Raw genomic sequence first — 21,003 nt, forward strand, 5'->3', positions numbered from 1 at the left:
GACTCATTATGAAGAAAAAAAATACTCTGACAAGGTACTTTCTTTCATATGCTTTAACCCGATACCTCTAACTAAAGACAAATAAAATTTATTATTCTCACTTACAACTCTTATTGATCAAAATTTGAAAATCAAAATATCAGACTAAGAAATAGAATTTTTTTTGAACTTTATACTTCTTTTACGTGATATCTTTATTTTTTAGTCTGTTTCAAAAAGATTATCATATTACTATAATTTGAATAATTTAACTTTAAAATACCTCGTTTATTCTTAATGAGATAATGTTCACTATATAAATATTTTTGATCTTTTCGACTATAAAATTCTAAAATTTTTAATTTTTTTCTTAAATCACGTGTCAAATTAAACGATATCGTATAAAATGAGACCAGATTTGTAACTAAAAGAGAACCCGCTCTTTAACGGCTACTTCACTATAATAAAATCCAAATTGACACCGACCATAAACCTTTTTCCAGCCTAGCTTTCCCCATATTTTCACATTCTTCAAAAAAAAAAAAAAAGAGAACTTTACAAAATTAGTCCTTTATTTTTAAGGGTAATACCCTTTTAGCTCTCTACGAAACGAAAAAAAGTAAATGATTAATCATCTATTTTCTAATAACAATGATTTGAAAACGTGAAAAGTAAAAGATTAATCATATTTCTCAAACGTGAAAAGTAAATATTGACCCATCTCATCGATTGATCAACATAATACTGAAATATACAACACAAAAGACTGCATCAAACAATAAATACTAAATAACATAAATTATATTATACCTTAAAAACTTACACACCAAACTCTAAAAACCGATTTTAAAAAATAGTACAAAAACAACAAAAAATTGTATCTCTAAATATAACTTCTAGCTAATTTCTGTCAAATCAAACCGTACAGAGTTCAAGATCTTACATACAAAGTTAAAACATTACTTCTCGTCTCAATTTATATGACTTACTTTTCTTTTTAGTCAATCTCATAAAGAATGACATATTTTTATATTAAGTAACAATTTAACTATATATTCTTACTGAATGATTTACTGTCATACAAATATTTATCATTCATTTTGAACCACAAGTTTTAAAAATTTTCATTTATTTCTTAAACTTCGTGTTGAATCAAACTATCTCGACTGGGAGAAAGTAATACATAAAAGGACTAAAATTAAAGGGACTATTTTAAACCAAACCTCAAACATAAAGGACCATTTTTGTTATCTAATAAAAAACACTTTTTTTCCACCAATAAATTGCTCTACACAGTACCCAAAAAAAAAACACTACAAATAAATTTCAGAACTTGAAACATTCTTCAAAAATTCAAAATTGAGAGTCACTTGAGTGAGATTTCATCTCAAGTTTCTCTCACATTTTGAACTTATAAAAAATGCCCAAAAAAATTTCCCCTGTTTTTCAGAAAGTTACAAATCTACTAAACATGTCAATTTTCTTAGCAAAAATGAGAAAACCTCTGAAAAAAGTGAAGAAATTTAGTCTTCTGAAGCATTATAGTTATGGGTATATTCAAGAATACCAGTTTTCTCCTTCGAATACATCATTGCTTCATTACTATAATAGAAAAAAATCATTCAGAAAACAGAGGAGTTGCAGAGATATATGCTCTGTTTTCTTCATTTCGAGATGTTTGGGAATGGCGAAATGCGAAGGAGAAGAGAAAAAGAGAAGGTACCCAGTGTTGGAGTTGGAGAGATTAGGTTCCATGGAGGAATTTGCAGATTTTCATGGCGATGATGATGATGATGATGACGATGATTCGGTTGATGAGAGAGCTGAGAAGTTTATTGAAAGGTTTTATGAAGAAATTAAATTGCAAAGACAAGAATCATTTTTGGAGAAGTTTAATGCAATGGTTGAGAATTAATGAGAGCTCGATGCGGAATTAGAACTTTAAGTTTACGAGCTTTGAGAAAAATGGTTATTTGGTTTCTAAATGGATTTCTCAACAAAACGTAAAGCTATTAAATTCTGTTGAACCTTTGGCTCGCTAGCTCAAGAAGCAGAATGAGTTTTTTTTCTTTTTAAATTTAAATTATATTTATCTTTTTTTGATGGTTTTATAATCTTTTTTAAAGGAAATTTTATTTTTGGTGTTTGGGTTTAGGTTGGATTGTGATGATATTATATTTGATTTATTGTTCTCCACATTGGTTTTAATGGCTGTGGAGATATTGTTGTTTATTTATTTATATTTATTTTTGTAATGTTGTTGCTGTTTAATAAGTTTGTTAGCTTGTTGTATCAAAATATGTAAATTGAAATGGATTACTTTCTCATTTTATAGTTTGCACACAAATATTTGGAATAACCATAGAACATTATTGTAGAATAATGTAGAAAATGGTTCGTTTGATTGCTGGTTAGAACAGAGTTATTTTGTTTATTAATTAAAATTAAAACATGATTATTTATTTTTATTTGTCATATTTTAATTTGACACATTTAATAAAAAAATAAATTATTGATATAGATATATTACCAAACTATTCCTATTAAATGATGTTTAGTATCAAATCTCGAAAATAATTTGAAAAAAAGTGTATTTAGTACTGAGAATAAAAATGAAAAAAAATATAATTGTCTGATATATCACAAGTGAATGACCTTTTCTGATCTTCCACACCTCTATGATCTTTCTTAGTTAATATCATGTTTATGACTTTTGTATATTTGTATGCAACACTAAAAATACTAAAAATAGACACATAAAAGTTCATACTGTACACACTCGAAATATAAAAAACAGAGGCATAAAAATTCACAAAAAGTTTAATTTTTTCTTTTTGTAAGAATCACCATTGAAATATTACAACTTCCCAATGCCAACCAAAAAAAGAACATGTCCATAGACTAAAATTACAACACCTTCTGAATTCTATAATCTTATATGGATTGACAGCTGAAGATCAATACATCACAAGAATCATGCATACAAACACCAAAAACACCACCTATATATATATATTCCAAACATCACTTCCCTAAAGACAAAATGAATCTGGGAAAAGCACAAACTAACAAATAGAACAAAGAATATATGAAGGGACTTGTTCCGGCAGCGCAATACCTGCCTCCTTGGCGTTTGATAGCAATGCAAAAACTCTTTTAAGATTTGGGATCAAGTATAGAACTTAGATGATCGTCGACTTTTCAGTTCTTTTTATCTGATCCTTTAAGGTTAAGGTTGAACCATCTTTTCTTTGATGACTTGTCTTTGGAGTCTGAGCTTCCATCTTCCCCTGGACTATCGGTTTTATAATCTTCGCCAGGGACTTTACTGCTACTTCCATTACTGAAATGCCCGCTTCCACTGCCGCTTAGATTAGCAATTGACCTTGAAACTGTGAATGAAGAGTGGATACTGTCTCTTTGTTTCAGCATCTCATCGACCTTTACAAACAGCAGTATTTAATCAGTGCAAAGGAACAATCACGTAATAGAAGGAACAAAGCAAAGTAGCGCCTAAGCAATCAAGAGATGCATTAATGATGGCTCTAAATTCTAATTAACTATTCCCGAGTCACTAATTTTTTCATGAGAAATAAACTTGAAGGACTTCGAGGGGAATTAACATCTCAATACGAGCACATTTATGAAAATGATATTTAGACCATGAGACTAGCAGCAGAAACATACAGACAGCTTCTCTTGGCTGTATCTGTTGGTTACTTCCTGGAAGTGTGCCAATGCCTGTTAACATCACATGGAAAGTAGTACAATGAGCACATCTGAAACAATCTATCACCGATGATAAATATTGTCCAGAAGCAAACCTTTCTATATTCGATTTCAAACTGCCGAAGCTCATTTCTCTTCCTCAAAATCTGAGCCTCGATTTCCTTGAGCTTAACAGTAGTATCCTCATATGACTTGGCACAAAGAGCCTCAATAATATAAGTAGCTGGCTTAAAGAAATTATCTCCTGCAGAATTCAGATCAAAATTCATCCTTGGGGATTTAGTATTGGACTATCAATCGGGAATTAGAAGGTGTTTTGCAGCAACAAAAAACAAGTATTCAGCAATATAAGTAGCTCCAACCATAAACAGCGAATATGTGAGTGCCAGCTTTTAGTTCTGAGACCTCACAAGGTTGAAGGCCCTCCAGTTTCTTAAAGAAAGCAGCTTCAGGGTCCTTAGCCATTGCTAACTACAATATTCCAAATAATTTATTAGTTCTGACAACACTGCATTAATGGACTTGACCAATTGGTTGATATTCACATACCGCATTTACAGTTGAATCCATTCTGTACACCTGAAAGTGCAGGAAATACATTCCTGCTGACGTTACTTTACCTGTTTTCTCACTATCTTCCTGTGTAGTGTATACAATGACAATTCATCAGGTTCATTAAGAAGATTTTGATCAAGTCAATTACCTGGTTAGAATAAACTAGACATGCATAACATGTCCCTTTAAAATACAATACACTTTTATTAAGAAAATTTTGATCAGTCAATCACCTGGTTAGAATAAACTAGACATGCACAACAGGTCCATTTAAAATACAATACACTTGCTCACAGTGTGTTCAGAACTAACAGTCAAAAAGAAATACTCGAAAGATAACTGTAACAAAAAGAAACACAGTTTGCAGGCAAATTTAATGTAGTACGAGCATGTTGAGCTTATATATAGAGAATAAGAAGTCCAGTATCTGCTCTGTACAAGTGAGTTCACTCGAATATATAAGCCTCACAGCTGATGCAGATTGCAGAGCATGAAGAGCTTCAAAATCAGCGAACATCAAGAATGAGGTCTAGTTTTCCAAAGCAGTTGATTCATACTATCAATTCAATACTTTAGTGAACTGAGATCTTACAAACATACAGCCTCATCTACTACACTGGCTCCTGACCATAACTTTCTACGCCCCAAATAAGGATGACTCATGAGCCATATGGCTAGAAACTTAGATAATCAAGTAAACTTTGTTCATGCTTCCTTCATTTATTTTTTCCGTATATATTGGTCTGAGATGAATTTAAATTGAGAAATATGGTCAGAAAGAATTCGTATAGCAATATAGCAAATCCTACTTGTTTGATTGAGATTTAGGGGTCATTTGTTATTACTAAGATTCAAATGTCTGAATCTGGATACACACTAAGATGTTGTCTGAATATGGATAGTGGATACACATCTAAATATTGAGATGTTATCTCCAAACTGAATACTGAGTGTCTATATATATATATATATATATATATATATATATATATATAAAAATTTAATTCTCAAAAAATGCTAATTTGAACTATAGTTTATAGAACCTAAAATGTTAAAAGAATACAAATCTCTCCAAAATCTCTCATCTTCATGTTATCACCCAACCACTCCCCTTCCACCACTAATCCTAAATACCCTGCATCTCTTCCTCAAATCCACCCCACCAAACAACTTAAGTTCATCCTTCCTTTAAAGTGAAAAGCCCTCCTGTTCACTCCCTCCCAGCGTCTCTACTACCTAACCAACCTCACCATTTCTAGGACTCCTTTATGACAGAAAATGCCTAATCCCACTTAACCATGACAGAGTGGAGCTCCAACCCATTTCAGAAACACCCTGATGCTTTCGCCCATACTTTCTCAGTACACCTGATGACCCAACTACTTCCTCCCTCTTTGATTGGTTCTATATTTTTGAATTCAACCACAACAAACAATTGAACATTTCCATTGGTGGCCAACTTCACCAGAAATAGCTGCCAGAGCAAGAATTGGCGTTGCCAGTTCCTCAGAAGATTTCGGCAAATGCAAGAGACATGAAGGTTTTTTTTATTTCGTCGAGATGTGAAGTTCTTCGCATATAGAAATATGGGCATGACTTTTGCTAAGAAAAAAGTGAAATTTAAGGTCTTCATGGTGTTAGAGTTGATTACAAATCTGATTCATCCAGACCTATTTGAATCCATTGAGGATATTTTAAAACACAAAACAAAAAACCACTTAATGGACTGAAATAAACCATTAAGATTCAAACCCCTAATAAGTGCAAACAAATAGGGCGTAGTAGTGGTTGTTAGCTGTTAGGTTGGTCACAAAAAAAAAATTGCAAACCAAGACTAAGCTTTAATTTAAAACAAAAAAAAATCTCAAGACTAAGCTTTAAATCCCAGGAAAAACTCATTAAATCCATAGAGATACATCAAGATAAGCGCTTAACAAAACAGGACTTAAAGTTGCAATTCAAGAACATTACTTCATTAGAATTTAAGGAGAGTTATTTTCTAATTCATTCTTTTTTTTTCTTGAGAATTTGTAACATCTTTTCTGATTTGTTTTTTTTTTCTTTTAAGAAAAGAATAGGTGCCTCTTTCCTCAACACATAGGTTACTAATCCAGCAACAATCCGAGAGAAAGTTGTGTCAATACATGCTCGAAATGTCACCCAAAATAGAGTATGGAATGAAGAGTACACATTTCTTAATTTGGTTTTATTTCCAAAATAAATGCTTTTATTAGAAGCTTGATGAATCAGCAACCTGGCCACCTCAAATCACTAAGAACTCTACATCAATTAAAAATATCTTGAATTCATAATGGAACCAAAAACTGTAAAACGCAGTACCTGCAAAGCCAGGCCATAACCTCCATTTGCATCTTGTTCAAAATACAGTAGCTGAAATTATATAAAAATTTATTTTTAACATTTCAAGTCATGAAAAGGTAGAAAACACAAAAAACATGAGATATATCGGCACTGCTTACGAAGTATAAAAGTAGGACGAATAACTACCATAAAAATTCTATTGATCGTGAGTGTACCTTAAACTTGCTTTGAGCTGCTGAAGTAACTCTAACTACAAGCCCTGCCTCCGCTTGTTCATTGCTAATCGTTACACCGAAAAAATGGGCACTTTGCTTTTCAACCTGCAGCAAAACCAAGCTAAATCCTTAATACAGCTGATGTGGTTTATCCTGCTAATTGAAAGAGTAAATCAAACGCTACCTTTCCACTAAGAGACGTCCCGATTGGAAGAGGGCGGATTGTGACAGTTCCATTCAAAGCTTCTTCAAGAACATTAGCAGACACAGTCGTTTTGATGGGAACACCCAACTTGCTATAAGAGAGAAAAGGAAATTCAAACACCAATAATCTACTCGAAAAACAAAGTTTAGTATGATGATTACCTGAACAATGCTGCAAACATTGTGTTGACAGTTCCAAGATTAGACAAATCAATTTCCATATCGGTTCCTTCAGCATCAATAGCCTTAGAATTTTCAAGATCAAATGTCAGAGAAAGACTAATAGTACATGCTCGTGAGCAGTTATCTAGGAACTATAATCAGTTAAAAGCTGCCACAAGTATTAGTCAATTGGGAGTCTGTCTAATAAATAAACCATGCCCATCATACCTGATTACATTAGATACCGACAATTTGGATAAAGTTGAAAAACGCATAAAAAAGAAACTATCCATGTACCAGTAGAGAGAGTATATGTATACGCGTCTCAGTGTGTGAGCAACCACCTTCTAAAATCCATGCATACATAAAGAAGTCATTGCAAAAAGAACACCAACACAAGAATCCAGCTACTGTAATATTTCATTATGGCAGATAACCAATGTCATCAAACTTATTAGCTTGAGTCCATCTTTGACCTTCTCAAATTCTTCCACTGAGTTTTCCTATAGCCCCCCAACCCATCCACACCAACAGACAGAACAAAAAGAAGATTTGTTCAGCTCCAAAAAGTCAAGACCAAACATTTGCTCCACTTCTTTTATATGAAAAAATATGATACATTAACTATACCTCAATCCCAAAGTTATTGGGGTTAACTAAAACTAAGAGCTCTCTAATACTAAAAGTTCTCTAAATCTCAAACTTATCTCCATACTGGCATACAAATCTCTAATCAAACTAAAGTTTCTGACAAACGCCAGACTTAATGTGACAGACTAACAATGACTAAGCCTTAATTCAATTAGAGGATTTGTTTTTGGCAAGGTAAAGGATTATTTAGTGGTACTTTTTTCTTCAATTGTATTTTGTTCTTTAGCTACTTCTCATGGATCATGAGAGCGTATAGGTCATTTAAGATTCCTAATCCATACATGATACAACTCAAAGACTCCTAATCTAATTCCATAACATACAACTACGGCAACTACATTTAAATCCCAATAGGACAATGCTATATAGAATCACGTTCAAACATATTTCCTATTGCAAGGTATGTAGTTTAAACAAAAAAAATAGAATATGTGGTCCAAAATTCTAAAGTAGTTGCAATATATACGTGAAATGCATGTACTTGGGACTTGTCTATAGATTACAGGGAAGCAACTTAGTAATTTTGACTTCTCAGTAAATGATTTTGATACAATGGACATTTAGTGTTTATCATATTTGATTTCTTGAATGGCCCACAAGGTTTTCTGTCAAACATAGAACAACAGATACCCATTTTTATTTTTGTTTGAGACAGTTAAAAAAATCCATAAATACAGTAGCTCAAAACATAATTAAAAGGCATTTACTTAAAATCATTAATCTAGTAGTAACACATTGCATGAAAATTATGTAATTACAATGTATGTGGACAAAGTACCTCAAAACCTGCCATATCATATTGCCTCCTTTTTTCTGGATCAGATAGAACACCATAGGAATATGCAACCTCTTTGAAGAGTTCTGAAGCTTCAGGATTGTTAGCATTCTTGTCGGGATGATACCTGCCAATAATTTAGATTGTGTATGGCTACTGATAAGAGATTTTTCCTTCTAAAGTAACTAATGTATAAGAGACAATCAAATCAAGAAATTTCCCTTACACCACCTCAACCTTCAAACTACTAGCTTCAATTCTTGAATAGCTAATAATGAGTTCCATACTAAAGCTAACCGTATCCTTAAAATGCTTGATATGTCTAACTAAATACATAGCAAAGCAATACGCCACATTTCAATTTATATGTGCCACATATAAGAACATAATGCACAATTCTCACAACAATAACTCAACTACGCAATCAACTACACCTCATAAGTAACCACACTTAAGTACATACATGAAACACTACGAGAGCGATAGTATAACTTCAATCAATCAATCAATTAAGCCTCCATCCAAAACTAATCTAAATCCCCTACGTACTCATTCCAATCCATTCAAGTCCAATTCACAGCTCAATTTTGAGTCTGTAACATTCCATCACCAAATAATTTGTCCAAACAGATGAACCCCAATTAAACCAACCACATTAACCATAAAGCAAAACTCTTTCGAGTAACATGAGGATGACTTACTTGAGTGCAAGCTTTCTATAAGCACTTTTAATCTCTTGATCAGATGAATCCCTTGCTACAGACAATACCTCATATGGGTCTCTCCTTACAGCTGGAGCTGATGACCCCTCCATTTTCGAACCAGCCATAAGCACAATTTCTTCCTCCCCTAATTCTAGAACCTTCCTTTTTTTTTTTTTCAAACTACTTGCTGTGTATCATCCAAATAGCTTTCTTGTCTGCAAATAGACAGGCAGAGGAAACTTATACAGACACAAAACAATTAAAAAAACCAGTCTTTTTGTGAAAAGTCACAAAACCCATCAAAGTTTGAGAACAAATTGAGGGGAATTATGCAGATTTTTCACGGAATTCAAAGAATTGGATCGACTTTTCATCTTCTTGGGATTACTGCTAACAAAAAATGGAAAAATTAGCTGGAAATTGGACCAAGAGATCTAACAAAAGGATTATGAATTGATCATTGATGTTGGAAAAGGGAGAAAATTAGGGTTTTGAGGAAATTTACAGGATGTCAAAAGGGACTGTGTGTGTGTGAGAGAGAGAGAGAGAGAAGGAGAGCGCTAAAGCTTAAAAGACACATTTTTGATTTGCTTCTAAATTCGAATAATCAATTAGCAAAAGGGTATTTTGGGAAATAAATTGAATATTATATATTATATAAATAGAAAAGGGTTAATTTTGAGCAACTATAATACGGATGTGGTGCATTGGATAAGCTGTTCCTACGTATGAAAAAAAATAGTCTCAAAACTAAAGATCTTCGAGCTTTTAAAAGAAGTTTTTTCTTAAAAGCTTTAATAATAGCAAAAGCGGTGGGAACGGGCTTCCCAAGAAGCTAGTTGAGGCCTCTCTTTCATCATTCATTTCTCTCGATGGACTCGTTCGGATAAGGGGAAATTCCAGAGAATGCTTTTAAATAAGATTTATCAAGTGCAAAGAGCAATGCCCCCTACTTTGTACCCATTTTGATTAGTCGTGCCATCACAATCAAGTTTCCATGCCCTCCTCTCCTTACGATGATCAAGCGGTTTTCAGCTCTTCTTTTGTGATAGCTAATTCCTCGTCCAGGAAGTAATCCTTAAACTCATTACCCCTTGATAGGTGCAAGGTGTTATGCTACAACCCTTCCTTTTTGGTTATATATATGATGTCGAATTCAGAATATGAAAAAATCTTTGATAGAAAATACTTCCCAAAATGAGTATATGAAATAGCTAACTTGAGCCTATTTCCTATAGTTCGTGAATTATTTGTACCTAAAAAGGAGTTATGAAGAGAGCAGAATGTACTTAAATCATATATGAAATAAGCTACTAGCTTATTTTCTGTAGTTTGTGAATTATTTCTACATAAAAGTGGGCTACAAGAGAGTAGAAAGTATGTAGATTTTATTTCTACCTTATAAGGTAACTTTTGCCTTAGAAGAGAGATAGAGAAACGATTTTTGATATGTTCTTGAATGAAAGAACACAAAAATTTAAAAACTCAAATTTTACTCTTTGAACGATGTGAAAGGATCAAACTTATCCTTTCATAGACAAGAGGCTATAGAAAACATGAATTAGGGTAAGACGTCAATTAGATAACTGAGTGATTTCTGACTTATTTTTTTTTATTAGTTGTATAACTAGTTATAGCATTACTCTTGAATTTTGTTATCATTTATTATTAGTTATACTACTAGTTATAGCATTACTCTTGAATTTTGTTATCATTTATGAACGTTTAAACTTCTTTAGTAGTGAAATATTGGTGTGACCTTTCATGAAATTTATTACTATTTTGTCCACCTTTTATTATCGCAACTTCTCTTTTTAGAGTTAAATTATAAAAATTTTGACTAACATTGCATATTGTATTTCTTCATCATATTGATATGCAAAAATTTGCAACTTATATAATATTTTTCGCATATTTTTTGAATATCTAAATTTTTTATTAAAAATATATAATTAATGTAATCTAATTTAACGTAGAAAATTAATCAAATTAACTTTCGAAAAACATAATCTAACAAATAAAAATAGACGGAAGAAATAGTAAAACAGCCAAGGTGCACGCAAGTTGGCCAAAAACCACAATTATACCAAAGTTTCTCCCTCAAGTCGTCGAAGTTGAAAATTCTAAAGTCAATAAGCATCTTACAAGGTGTAGAAAAAGAGCTAAATAGAGAAAATATGCACAAAATGACAGATTATCTAATAAATTTTGAACGTCTCTGCTTCTTTCCTTATATTACTAGTTTTGAATATTATTATTATTATTATTATTATTATAGTAAGAGATTTGAGTATGTTATCATTAAATTCTCTGTCAATTCTCTTGATCTTCTGTATGTTTGCTTCAGTTGTAGCGCGGAATCAAATTCAAAATAATAGTAGTTGTATCGATAAATTCGAATGTGGAAATATTGAAAATGTGAGATTTCCATTTTCTTTATCATCACAACCTGATTGTGGATTGTACACTATAGATTGTGATGTTATTCCAAATCCAACTATTCGTATCGGAGAAAATGTTTTTAGTGTTCTGAGACCAGGCCACTCTGGTGGTTTTTGAGTATTAGATCATACACTTGACTACTTGTTGGCGAGAAATAATTGTGAAACTTTTGATAAAAGTATATCGTTTCCAAATTCTCCTTCTATCTCGTTTAGAATCAATGAACGAAATATTACCTTGTTCAGATGCAACAACAATTTAGAGATCAACATGAACATGAGTCATCATTATTTTCGCGAATATCTGAGTTATACTAAATGTAGTGGTTTTAATATATACTACAAGTATCCTGATAGAGGAAGGGAAGATTCATCTGATACATCAGAAGAAGATATTCCTGATAACTGTTCTCCGATTCGATTGCCAATTAGATGGAACACTTCACAGTTAAATGATCAGAATAGTGGTTTGTTTGATCTTCTAACTGCGAATTTTGTGATTCAGTGGAGTCTGTCTGGTGATTGTAGTAAATGTTACTATCAAGGAGGTCGATGTTTAACCGACAGCAGCAATAGATTTCATTGCTCCAGAGGTAATATTTTACTTAATCATATACAATGCTCTGATATTTGTTCAATTCTATTTCGAAATAGTTGCTTCTAGTTTTTGTACTCCAGCTTCGAGAGTGCACATCTACACACCTCAATTGGACACTCCAACTCGTCCCTAGTGTGTCTCGTGGATGGATACCTGATGCTGACATGGCATATAAATTTTGGAGACGAGTTGAGGTGTCTAGATGTGCATACTCAAAGTTGGAGTGCTTACTTGAGTATGTCTTTTAGACCTTTAAGGTAGAGGGTTATAGATAGTGGAGCGTTGTCTTATACTGTGCAGCATCTGATAGCACAAATTTTACACTCACTTCCTTGTGCAACACAAATATTTATATATCTAACATTTTTCGTGATTTCCTTTGGCTGCAGCAGAAAGAAAGTCGAAACGAACTCTAGTTGCAGGTAACTATCTATAGCTACAAATGTGTTACCGTTGCATAAAAACACGTACACACACAGATAAAGAGTACCTTCTTCACGGGAACGTTATTATGCTGATAAATAGTGTATCCTGCAAAACTAGTGCAGCTTCAAAAATTGACAACTATCTTCCGATTTGTGTCTTGACAGCAGTTGTTACTTCTTCTATTGGAGGAATTGCAATGCTAGTTCTCCTATTCCTCTACTTAAGAAAAAAAATGCTCCTTCATTTTCTGGAAGAGAAAAGGAGAGGATTATCGAAATGTAAAAGCCTTTTTGAAGAACCATGGATCACTCGCGCTAAGGAAGTACAGTTATTCTGAAGTTAAAAAGATGACCGAGTATTTCAAAAACAAACTTGGTCAAGGAGGCTATGGTTCTGTGTATAAAGGAAAGTTGCAAACCGGGAGTCTCGTGGCAGTCAAGGTCTTGAAAGAATCGAAGGGCGGGGGAGAAGAGTTTATCAATGAGGTAGCAAGTATCAGTAGGACTTCTCATATTAATATTGTATCACTTGTGGGATTTTGTTTTGAAGGTCAACACAGAGCTCTCATCTATGATTACATGTCCAATGGATCCCTTGAGAAGTTCATTTATGATGCAAAATGTGGGATGAATCGTCAACTAGGATGGCATACATTGTACGATATTTCACTTGGCATTGCTAGAGGATTGGAGTATCTGCATCGCGGTTGCAATACTAGAATCCTGCATTTTGATATAAAGCCTCATAACATTCTTCTTGATGAAGACTTTTGTCCAAAAATATCCGATTTTGGCCTTGCAAAACTATGTAACAATAAGGAAAGCGTTGTGTCTTTATTGGGCGCGAGAGGGACTATTGGCTATATTGCACCAGAAATTGTGTGTAAAAACATTGGAGGAGTTTCTCACAAGTCAGATGTGTACAGCTATGGTGTGATGGTCCTCGAGATGGTTGGAGGAAGGAAAAATGTTGACGAGGTTATTGATTGTACTAGTGAAATATACTTCCCACGCTGGATTTACAAACAAATTGAACAGAAGAAAGAGCTTGGATTAACTGGTATTGTGGAGGAAGAGGATAAGAAACTTGCAGAAAAGATGATACTGGTGAGCCTGTGGTGCATCCAAACCGATCCGTCCAGCAGGCCTTCTATCAGTATGGTCATAGAGATGTTACAAGGTGAACTCGAATCTTTGCAAATGCCTCCGAAGCCTTTCTTGTGTTCTTCTTCAGTGTCGGACAGTGACATGCCTACTACCACCTACATGATTCAGAACTCGAAAGATCAAGTTTGATGTTCTAGACTTGTCAAATTATGTATGTATTATTTTGAATTAATTCAGATATCATATAAACTATATTTGGCAAATTAATTTATTGTTACTAGAATTATAGATCACTCTAAAGTAAATAGAACTTTGATATATGCGTTTTTCCAGTCGATCAACTGTGGTTAGTCTTGTAGTGAACTGATGTCCAGCACCTCACCCTTGCTGCAGTTCTGTCCAATACAGACTTTTAGTGTTACCAAACGCGTAGATAAGCCAAGCCGTGCTTAAAAGCTTAGTCGGGATTGGCTTGAATAAAAGCATAATGATAAGACAATGGACTAGTAGTTTCAATAGCAAGTGTTATAATTCAGACAAGGCCAGGAAGTGACTTTGCTGCATTTTCATGAAATGTGATCAACTACTGTTCCTTTGGGAATGTACTCGTAAGCAACGAGGAATTCATCATGCATCCATAAACGTAATTATACATGATCCACGACAAGTTAACCAAAAAACATGAAGTTGAAAGGAATCATTCGAGACATTGACCACGAATGAAGCAGAAGTAAATATTTCCCACTGCTGTAGAGAAGCCAACGAAATAACTGACTTCTTAGCTAAACATGTCTCTTCGAGTGGAAGTAGTACTTTCTATTATTCTTTTCATCAATTCACTAAAGAGGTGAATGGACTTTCTACTAGATAAGTGACAACGATCCCTAGCATAACGAGAAGATACAACAGTTGAACCATTGTATTTTGCTTGTAGTATGAAAGTCTATGTCATTTTAGCCTCTCTGTAGATTTAGTTTGTCCTTGTTATTCTCTATCAGAGGTTAGTTCCATGTCCCCCTTTGCTTTCGTTTAACTTTTTGGATGTTTATAGACGTGATAGGGGTCAAGCCTAATACCACACACCGTTAAGGTGATGACTTAAACTAAAAAAAAAAAGAAGATATCTCTATTTTTAACACATCTCTGGATTCAATTAGGTAGTGAACTCATAAACAATTAGAGAGCGAAAAAGAATGAGAAGAGAGTGAAGCATTAATATCGAAGAAATTTCACCCGCTAATACTAACTGTGGTAGAGCAACTAAACCACTTATCATTCACAGAATTCGTCGAAACAGGTAATTTAGATTTCATCAATTGTGCATCATCATTTTCTGATTCAGGGTCCTGTGGGACTTCTACATTATCAACGACGTTAATCTCTTCTTTCTTCTGGTTTTCAAACTCGCCATTCTGAATTGCCTTTAGAATTTCCAACACTTCATCCATCGTTGGTCTCATTTCCTTCTCGAGTTGGATACATTGAAAAGCTAGCTCTGCAACTGAAGTAGTCATTCTCCTAACTTCAGCATTGGACTCATAACCAAGAGATGGATCGATCAACTCCTCGAATGCACATTTCAAAATCTTGCTTACTGCAAAGTTAGCCAAACTAATTTCATCCCTATCCCTTCTTATATCTACAGCAAGGAGCGACGATATGAGCTCAATAAGGACAACTCCAAAGCTATACACATCACTTTTACTTGTTAGCTGATAGCAAGCATGATAATCCGGATCAACATATCCTGGCGTCCCCTGTGGAGCCGTTGAGATATGAGTCACATCATTTGGAAAAAGCCGCGAAAGCCCAAAATCTGCAACTTTGACACAGAAATTGTTGTCAAGTAGAATGTTACAAGTCTTGACATCGCGGTGTACTATATCAGAAGCATGGAGATAAGCTAAAGCACTAGCAGTTTCTATGGCAATCTTCATGCGTATAGGCCATATAAGGGCTCCGTTCTTAGCTTTCTCGCCATGGAGATGATCAGCAACTGTTCCATTCGGGATGTACTCATAAACCAGGAGGAGTTCACGACTATGCCTTGACGTGCAACCATAGAGCATAACAAGATTCTGATGCCTTAAACGAGTAAGTATTTCAATCTCATTCTTAAATTGCACCATCCTCTTGGAACTTTGCTCATATAAGCGTTTAACTGCAACTTCTCGTCCATCACGAAGCTTACCTAATAAAAGAAGTACATTGTTAGCTTCTGAATCATGTTACCAAACCATAGCATTCTTAATACAGTAATGCAAAACTCTGCCTAATGTTTTTCCAAATATGATTCGAAATGTCATGACTTGATTTACGTGGCTTATTACCATAGTATACAGTTCCAAAACCTCCGTCTCCAAGCTCTTGGGAGGGATCAAAGTTACTGGTGGCTTCTTCGAGAGTAGAGTAGGAGAAGACGGGGACCCCAAAGTACTTGCTATCCCCTTCATGATCTTTTCTTGAAGGATCAGAAAATGTATTTCTTGCGAAAGAGTGAGAATGACCGCCTTTTCCTTTCTTGAAACGCCAGATAACAATACCGAGACAGATTAAAAAGGTCAAGCCAATCACCACAGGTAAGACTGAAGCAAATGCAGAGAAACTAATCAGAATTTGTTCGAAAAATGACTAGAGAAAAGTAGATAGAATTCAACGAAAGCTGGCATTCTAAATTAAGGAACATGTGGTAATATGAAAAGGATTTGAAGTTATAGATTGTTACCTACAATTAGAACTCGTCTCGACTTTCTTGTTACTGCAACAAAACCAAATCACGAAAAAGTTTAGATAATTGTTGCACGCGGAGGAGGAACTGAGAGTTAAGTATGACAAGTTTATGCTGCTATACTAAATTCATAACAACATCAACATAAAGAAGCTACAGACATAAATTCTGCAGGCGATTTGTCCCCGGTTACTCAATGGAAATAATCAGAATAATACATAAACAAATACTCAAACTTGGCCTCAGCTGACAAGTAAGCACTCCAACTTTGAGTATCCACATCTAGACACCTCAACTCGTCTCCAAAATTTATATGCCATGTCAGCATCACACTAGGAACGAGTTGGAGTGTCCAATTGAGGTGTGTAGACGTGCACTCTCGAAGCTGGAGTACAAAAAACTAGAAGCAACTATTTCGAAATAGAATTGAACAAATATCATATAGCATTGTATATGATTAGGTAAAAAATATTACCTCTGGAGCAATGAAATCTATTGCTGCTATCGGTTAAACATCGACCTCCTTGATAGTAACATTTACTACAATCACCAGACAGACTCCACTGAATCACAAAATTCGCAGTTAAAAGATCAAACAAACCACTATTCTGATCATTTAACTGTGAAGTGTTCCATCGAATTGGCAATCGAATCGGAGAACAGTTATCAGGAATATCTTCTTCTGATGTATCAGATGAATCTTCCCTTCCTCTGTTAGGATACTTGTAGTATATATTGAAACCACTACATTTAGTATAACTCAGATATTCGCGAAAATAATGATGACTCATGTTCATGTTGATCTCTAAATTGTTGTTGCATCTGAACAAGGTAATATTTCGTTCATTGATTCTAAACGAGATAGAAGGAGAATTTGGAAACGATATACCTTTATCAAAAGTTTCACAATTATTTCTCGCCAACAAGTAGTCAAGTGTATGATCTAAAACTCGAAAACCACCAGAGTGGCCTGGTCTCAGAACACTATAAACATTTTCTCCGATACGAATAGTTGGATTTGGAATAACATCACAATCTATAGTGTACAATCCACAATCAGGTTGTGAAGATAAAGAAAATGGAAATCTCACATTGTCAATATTTCCACATTCGAATTCATCGATACAACTACTATTATTTTGAATTTGATTCTGCGCTACAACTGAAGCAAACATCACCATTTGATACCAAATCAAGAGAATTGACAAAGAATTTAATGATACCATACTCAAAAAAAAAATACTATAGATTTTTTTTTTCCTAGTGCATTTATTTATGTATAGTTATTTTTTTGTGCACCACATATTTGTATGTATATTTATCCGTTTAACACGTTAGTTGACTTGGAATTTTGAACTGTTATGACTACTTTTAGAAAGAATCAAAAAGGAGGGCTGAAAAATTGAAAGGCATCTCTGACTTTTGTGTATATTAATTTGACTAGACATTTTTATGACTTTTCAATATTTTGTATTGACATTATTTTTATAAAAAAAAATTGCAAAAAGTCTATAGCCATCTCTTTATATGTGTTTTGGAAGAGAAAAGGGAGTATCACTATTGAGTTTGTGTTCTCTCTTGAAGTCAATAGAGAGAGATAGAGATGAGGGGAAGTTTTGACAAATATACATGTCTATCATCGAAATTATTGTTACGATATCGATTTTTGAAAGGATATTTTGCTTCTGCATTATTTAATAGGGTATTTTAAAGGTATATATATATTCATGTAGACATCATAAATATTGCATAATTATAAATAGTAACGTGTTTATGTGATACCTTTGAAATACACTATTAAATAATGCAGGCGTAAATATTTTTCATAAAGTTTTGTACCATAACAACAATTTCGGCTAAAATTGAAATATTTTTCTGACTTTTGTCCCTAGATTGTATATTACAATGACTCGTGTATATTCTTATTGTTATATAGATAATGTTGAATTATCATTTTCGTCTAATGTAAGTTCAGAGATTGAGTTTTTAAAAAAGAAAAAAAAATTGTGTTGGTGTATATTTGATTATCTTTATGAGATAGTGATAAAATTTGTATAGTATTTATTACTACATACGCCATTAGTTTAATATCACAAAATTGAAAGTTTCTTTTTTCTAATAAGACACTTATAAGGACTCATTTGGCTATACACCCAAAATCCTGTTTTTACTTTTATAATTTTTTTCTTTTCAAATTTATCCTAAATTTTATTTTTTATAAAATAACCTCATTTAAATCGTTTTTTCACGTTTTAATAATGTTTTGTGTATTTTTTGAAATACATAAATTTTAATTCTAAATATTATTACAAAAAGTATAACCCAACATAATTTTAATTCCAACTTCAATTTTGATTAATTCAAATAATTAAAGGTTTTTTTAAAAAAAATTATTTTTATGACCAAACAGGTATTACAATCTTGTGATACTAGTAAGAGTCTTTCACAATTAGGTATGATTTAAATTCTCATTATTTCCCTCTCTTGTTCTCGTGTTGAATTAAAAATAAACATTTTTTATCGACAGAGTTAGATAGTTATAAAATAAAATGTGTAATTAAGTAATTTTTTTAAAAAAATAATTATAATTATTTACGAAATTTAGCCTAAATTTCTCAAGTGGTTGTTTTGTGCCCCACCATTAAGTTGTGTTTGTTTGTCAATTTATGATCATCAAAGTTGGGAAACAATGGAATGATGAGTAGATAATATATAAAGACCAAAAGTTCTTGGTTTATATTCGTATAAATAATATATAATCTTAGTGTTATAATCCCAATGGGTGGAACAAACAAGGCACATAATGTAGACAAGTTAAAAGATGGATTATTAAACAAAAATAGATTATAATCTAACTAGCATATATATATTATATCGGTCAAAATGGATTGAATGATAATAGATTGTTTGGATATCGATTAAATATAAAAATGAGAAAATATAATCACCAGTACATAAAATCTAGGATAAGTTATATAACATTTAATTGATTTTATTCCACATAACTAATTTTATATTTTATTTTTTGCTTAAAACTGAGAAATTTTATTTACAGTAATCGAAGGATCATTCATACAAAAAGGTCTTTACAGTCTGACTATGTTAGTTTTATTTTTGCATGTGTATGGATAGATAGTCATCTCCTTTAATTTGTGTCTGATTCTCCCTTTGTATTTAATATGATATCAGAGTTATATTAACAAAGAATTAGATAAAAACCTAGATCACGTGATTATGGTCGGAGACAACGATAAAGGGATCGATGTGACAGAGGATGCAAATCAAAGGAGGACTACTTCATCGTACGATATTGTACATGTATCAAATTATAATCGTGATAACGCAAGTCTAATTGAAAGGTAAAATTTATGAGGGATGAGCTAGGTCTATGAGGACCACGTTGTGACTTGTGAGCAAGGACATATGAAAATTCTCCCAAGTATTGAACAATTATATTCTTCGTGTTTCTCACTCGTTCAAATTAGCAGAATTTATATATATTATTTTATACACAATAAAAAATAATAATTAATATATAAATAATTATATATATATATATGTATAATTATTTATATATTACACTTACCTTTTATAATTCACTTCTCTTTTTAAAGATTAAAATAAAAGAAATTAAATGAATATCAATATGAAAAAAAATTAAACTTAGATCAATATTTTCATTTGAAATTGATATTAACTCAAAATCATAGAATAATTTCGGAAATCTGCCTTCAGCCCTCAAGTGTTGTACTATCTCACTAGCCTCTTTCGCGATTTATAATATTACACTTATCTTTTACAAATCGAAGATTAGACAACTTTTTCGAGAAAATTGTCTTCGTTTTCCATCTATAATAGAGTGGGAAGAGAATATATTCAAAATAACATTATACAAAAAATAGTAAAACTTCCGGAAAATAAAAAGTTACTTGAAAGAGAGTCTTCAGTGAGGTCCACCAACAATGTGAGCCACGATTTTGCATCCAATGACTTTGAAGATGGACCATCTTGAATTTTCTACCTTAAAACGTCCTTATTAAAGGCTTATAGAAAGCGCTTTAACGAATGACGTAAGATGATGCCCGAAATAAGTGAACTAACTTGGCATTCAATCTCTTTTGTCGGAGTTTTCGGGGTATTGCTTACAAAGACGCTTACACAAATTAGCCGAAAGTCCTATCTAAGAAAGTGGCTACTAGCTCAAGTGCTGGTGAAAACCTCGCTTTTTAGCGATAGGAGGGTTTTCCAACTAAGCCGAAGATATAAGCCGACGGTCCAGGTACAAGAGAAGACTTTATAAGCCGCTTACTCGGAACTTGTGCTTTCCTATCCATACCGCTTTCCTTCATAGCAGCAAAGGAGAACGCGATATTGATTCAGTCGGAGGTATACTACTTTTCTGATCAAA

At 33.1% G+C, this 21,003-nt stretch overlaps 3 protein-coding genes and 1 pseudogene across 3 annotated transcripts; 2 read left to right on the plus strand and 2 right to left on the minus strand.

Moving 5' to 3' along the window:
• Positions 1–1,308: 1,308 nt before the first annotated feature.
• LOC107017842 lies at positions 1,309–2,306 on the plus strand. Its single transcript, XM_015218116.2, has one exon. It carries the CDS (start codon positions 1,400–1,402, stop codon positions 1,892–1,894), a length of 495 nt encoding a protein of 164 aa, XP_015073602.1. The 5' UTR covers positions 1,309–1,399; the 3' UTR covers positions 1,895–2,306.
• A 484-nt stretch (positions 2,307–2,790) lies between these two features.
• LOC107017838 (chaperone protein dnaJ 15) lies at positions 2,791–10,003 on the minus strand. The gene is made up of 11 exons (XM_015218112.2): positions 9,294–10,003; positions 8,596–8,719; positions 7,167–7,249; positions 6,985–7,096; positions 6,801–6,905; positions 6,604–6,654; positions 4,258–4,347; positions 4,071–4,179; positions 3,804–3,952; positions 3,667–3,720; positions 2,791–3,420 (listed from the first exon to the last, which is right to left on the minus strand). Exons 1-11 carry the CDS (start codon positions 9,419–9,421, stop codon positions 3,181–3,183), a joined length of 1,245 nt encoding a protein of 414 aa, XP_015073598.1. The 5' UTR covers positions 9,422–10,003; the 3' UTR covers positions 2,791–3,180.
• A 1,564-nt stretch (positions 10,004–11,567) lies between these two features.
• Positions 11,568–14,939, plus strand: LOC107017839 (annotated as a pseudogene).
• Positions 14,940–14,992: 53 nt separating this feature from the next.
• LOC107016140 (LEAF RUST 10 DISEASE-RESISTANCE LOCUS RECEPTOR-LIKE PROTEIN KINASE-like 1.1) lies at positions 14,993–17,878 on the minus strand. The gene is made up of 4 exons (XM_015216628.2): positions 17,071–17,878; positions 16,593–16,625; positions 16,198–16,452; positions 14,993–16,058 (listed from the first exon to the last, which is right to left on the minus strand). Exons 1-4 carry the CDS (start codon positions 17,819–17,821, stop codon positions 15,097–15,099), a joined length of 2,001 nt encoding a protein of 666 aa, XP_015072114.1. The 5' UTR covers positions 17,822–17,878; the 3' UTR covers positions 14,993–15,096.
• Positions 17,879–21,003: the final 3,125 nt, after the last annotated feature.

The sequence above is a fragment of the Solanum pennellii genome, chromosome 4 (assembly GCF_001406875.1).
Source record: "Solanum pennellii chromosome 4, SPENNV200".
NCBI lineage: Eukaryota > Viridiplantae > Streptophyta > Magnoliopsida > Solanales > Solanaceae > Solanum > Solanum pennellii.

What these genes read in the sequence shown, in the direction of transcription:
- LOC107016140 (XM_015216628.2), bottom strand. Translation starts at nt 17,821, where the DNA reads ATGGTATCATTAAATTCTTTGTCAATTCTCTTGATTTGGTATCAAATG. An exon ending in TAGATTTCATTGCTCCAGAG is followed by an intron (nt 16,626 to 17,070) that starts GTAATATTTTTT and finishes GTTTTGTTGCAG; the next exon opens with TAACAAGAAAGTCGAGACGA. An exon ending in TTTTGGAACTGTATACTATG is followed by an intron (nt 16,059 to 16,197) that starts GTAATAAGCCAC and finishes TTCTTTTATTAG; the next exon opens with GTAAGCTTCGTGATGGACGA.
- LOC107017838 (XM_015218112.2), bottom strand. Translation starts at nt 9,421, where the DNA reads ATGGCTGGTTCGAAAATGGAGGGGTCATCAGCTCCAGCTGTAAGGAGA. An exon ending in TTGAAATCGAATATAGAAAG is followed by an intron (nt 3,721 to 3,803) that starts GTTTGCTTCTGG and finishes TGATGTTAACAG; the next exon opens with GCATTGGCACACTTCCAGGA. An exon ending in ACAGCCAAGAGAAGCTGTCT is followed by an intron (nt 3,421 to 3,666) that starts GTATGTTTCTGC and finishes CTGTTTGTAAAG; the next exon opens with GTCGATGAGATGCTGAAACA.
- LOC107017842 (XM_015218116.2), top strand. Translation starts at nt 1,400, where the DNA reads ATGCCCAAAAAAATTTCCCCTGTTTTTCAGAAAGTTACAAATCTACTA.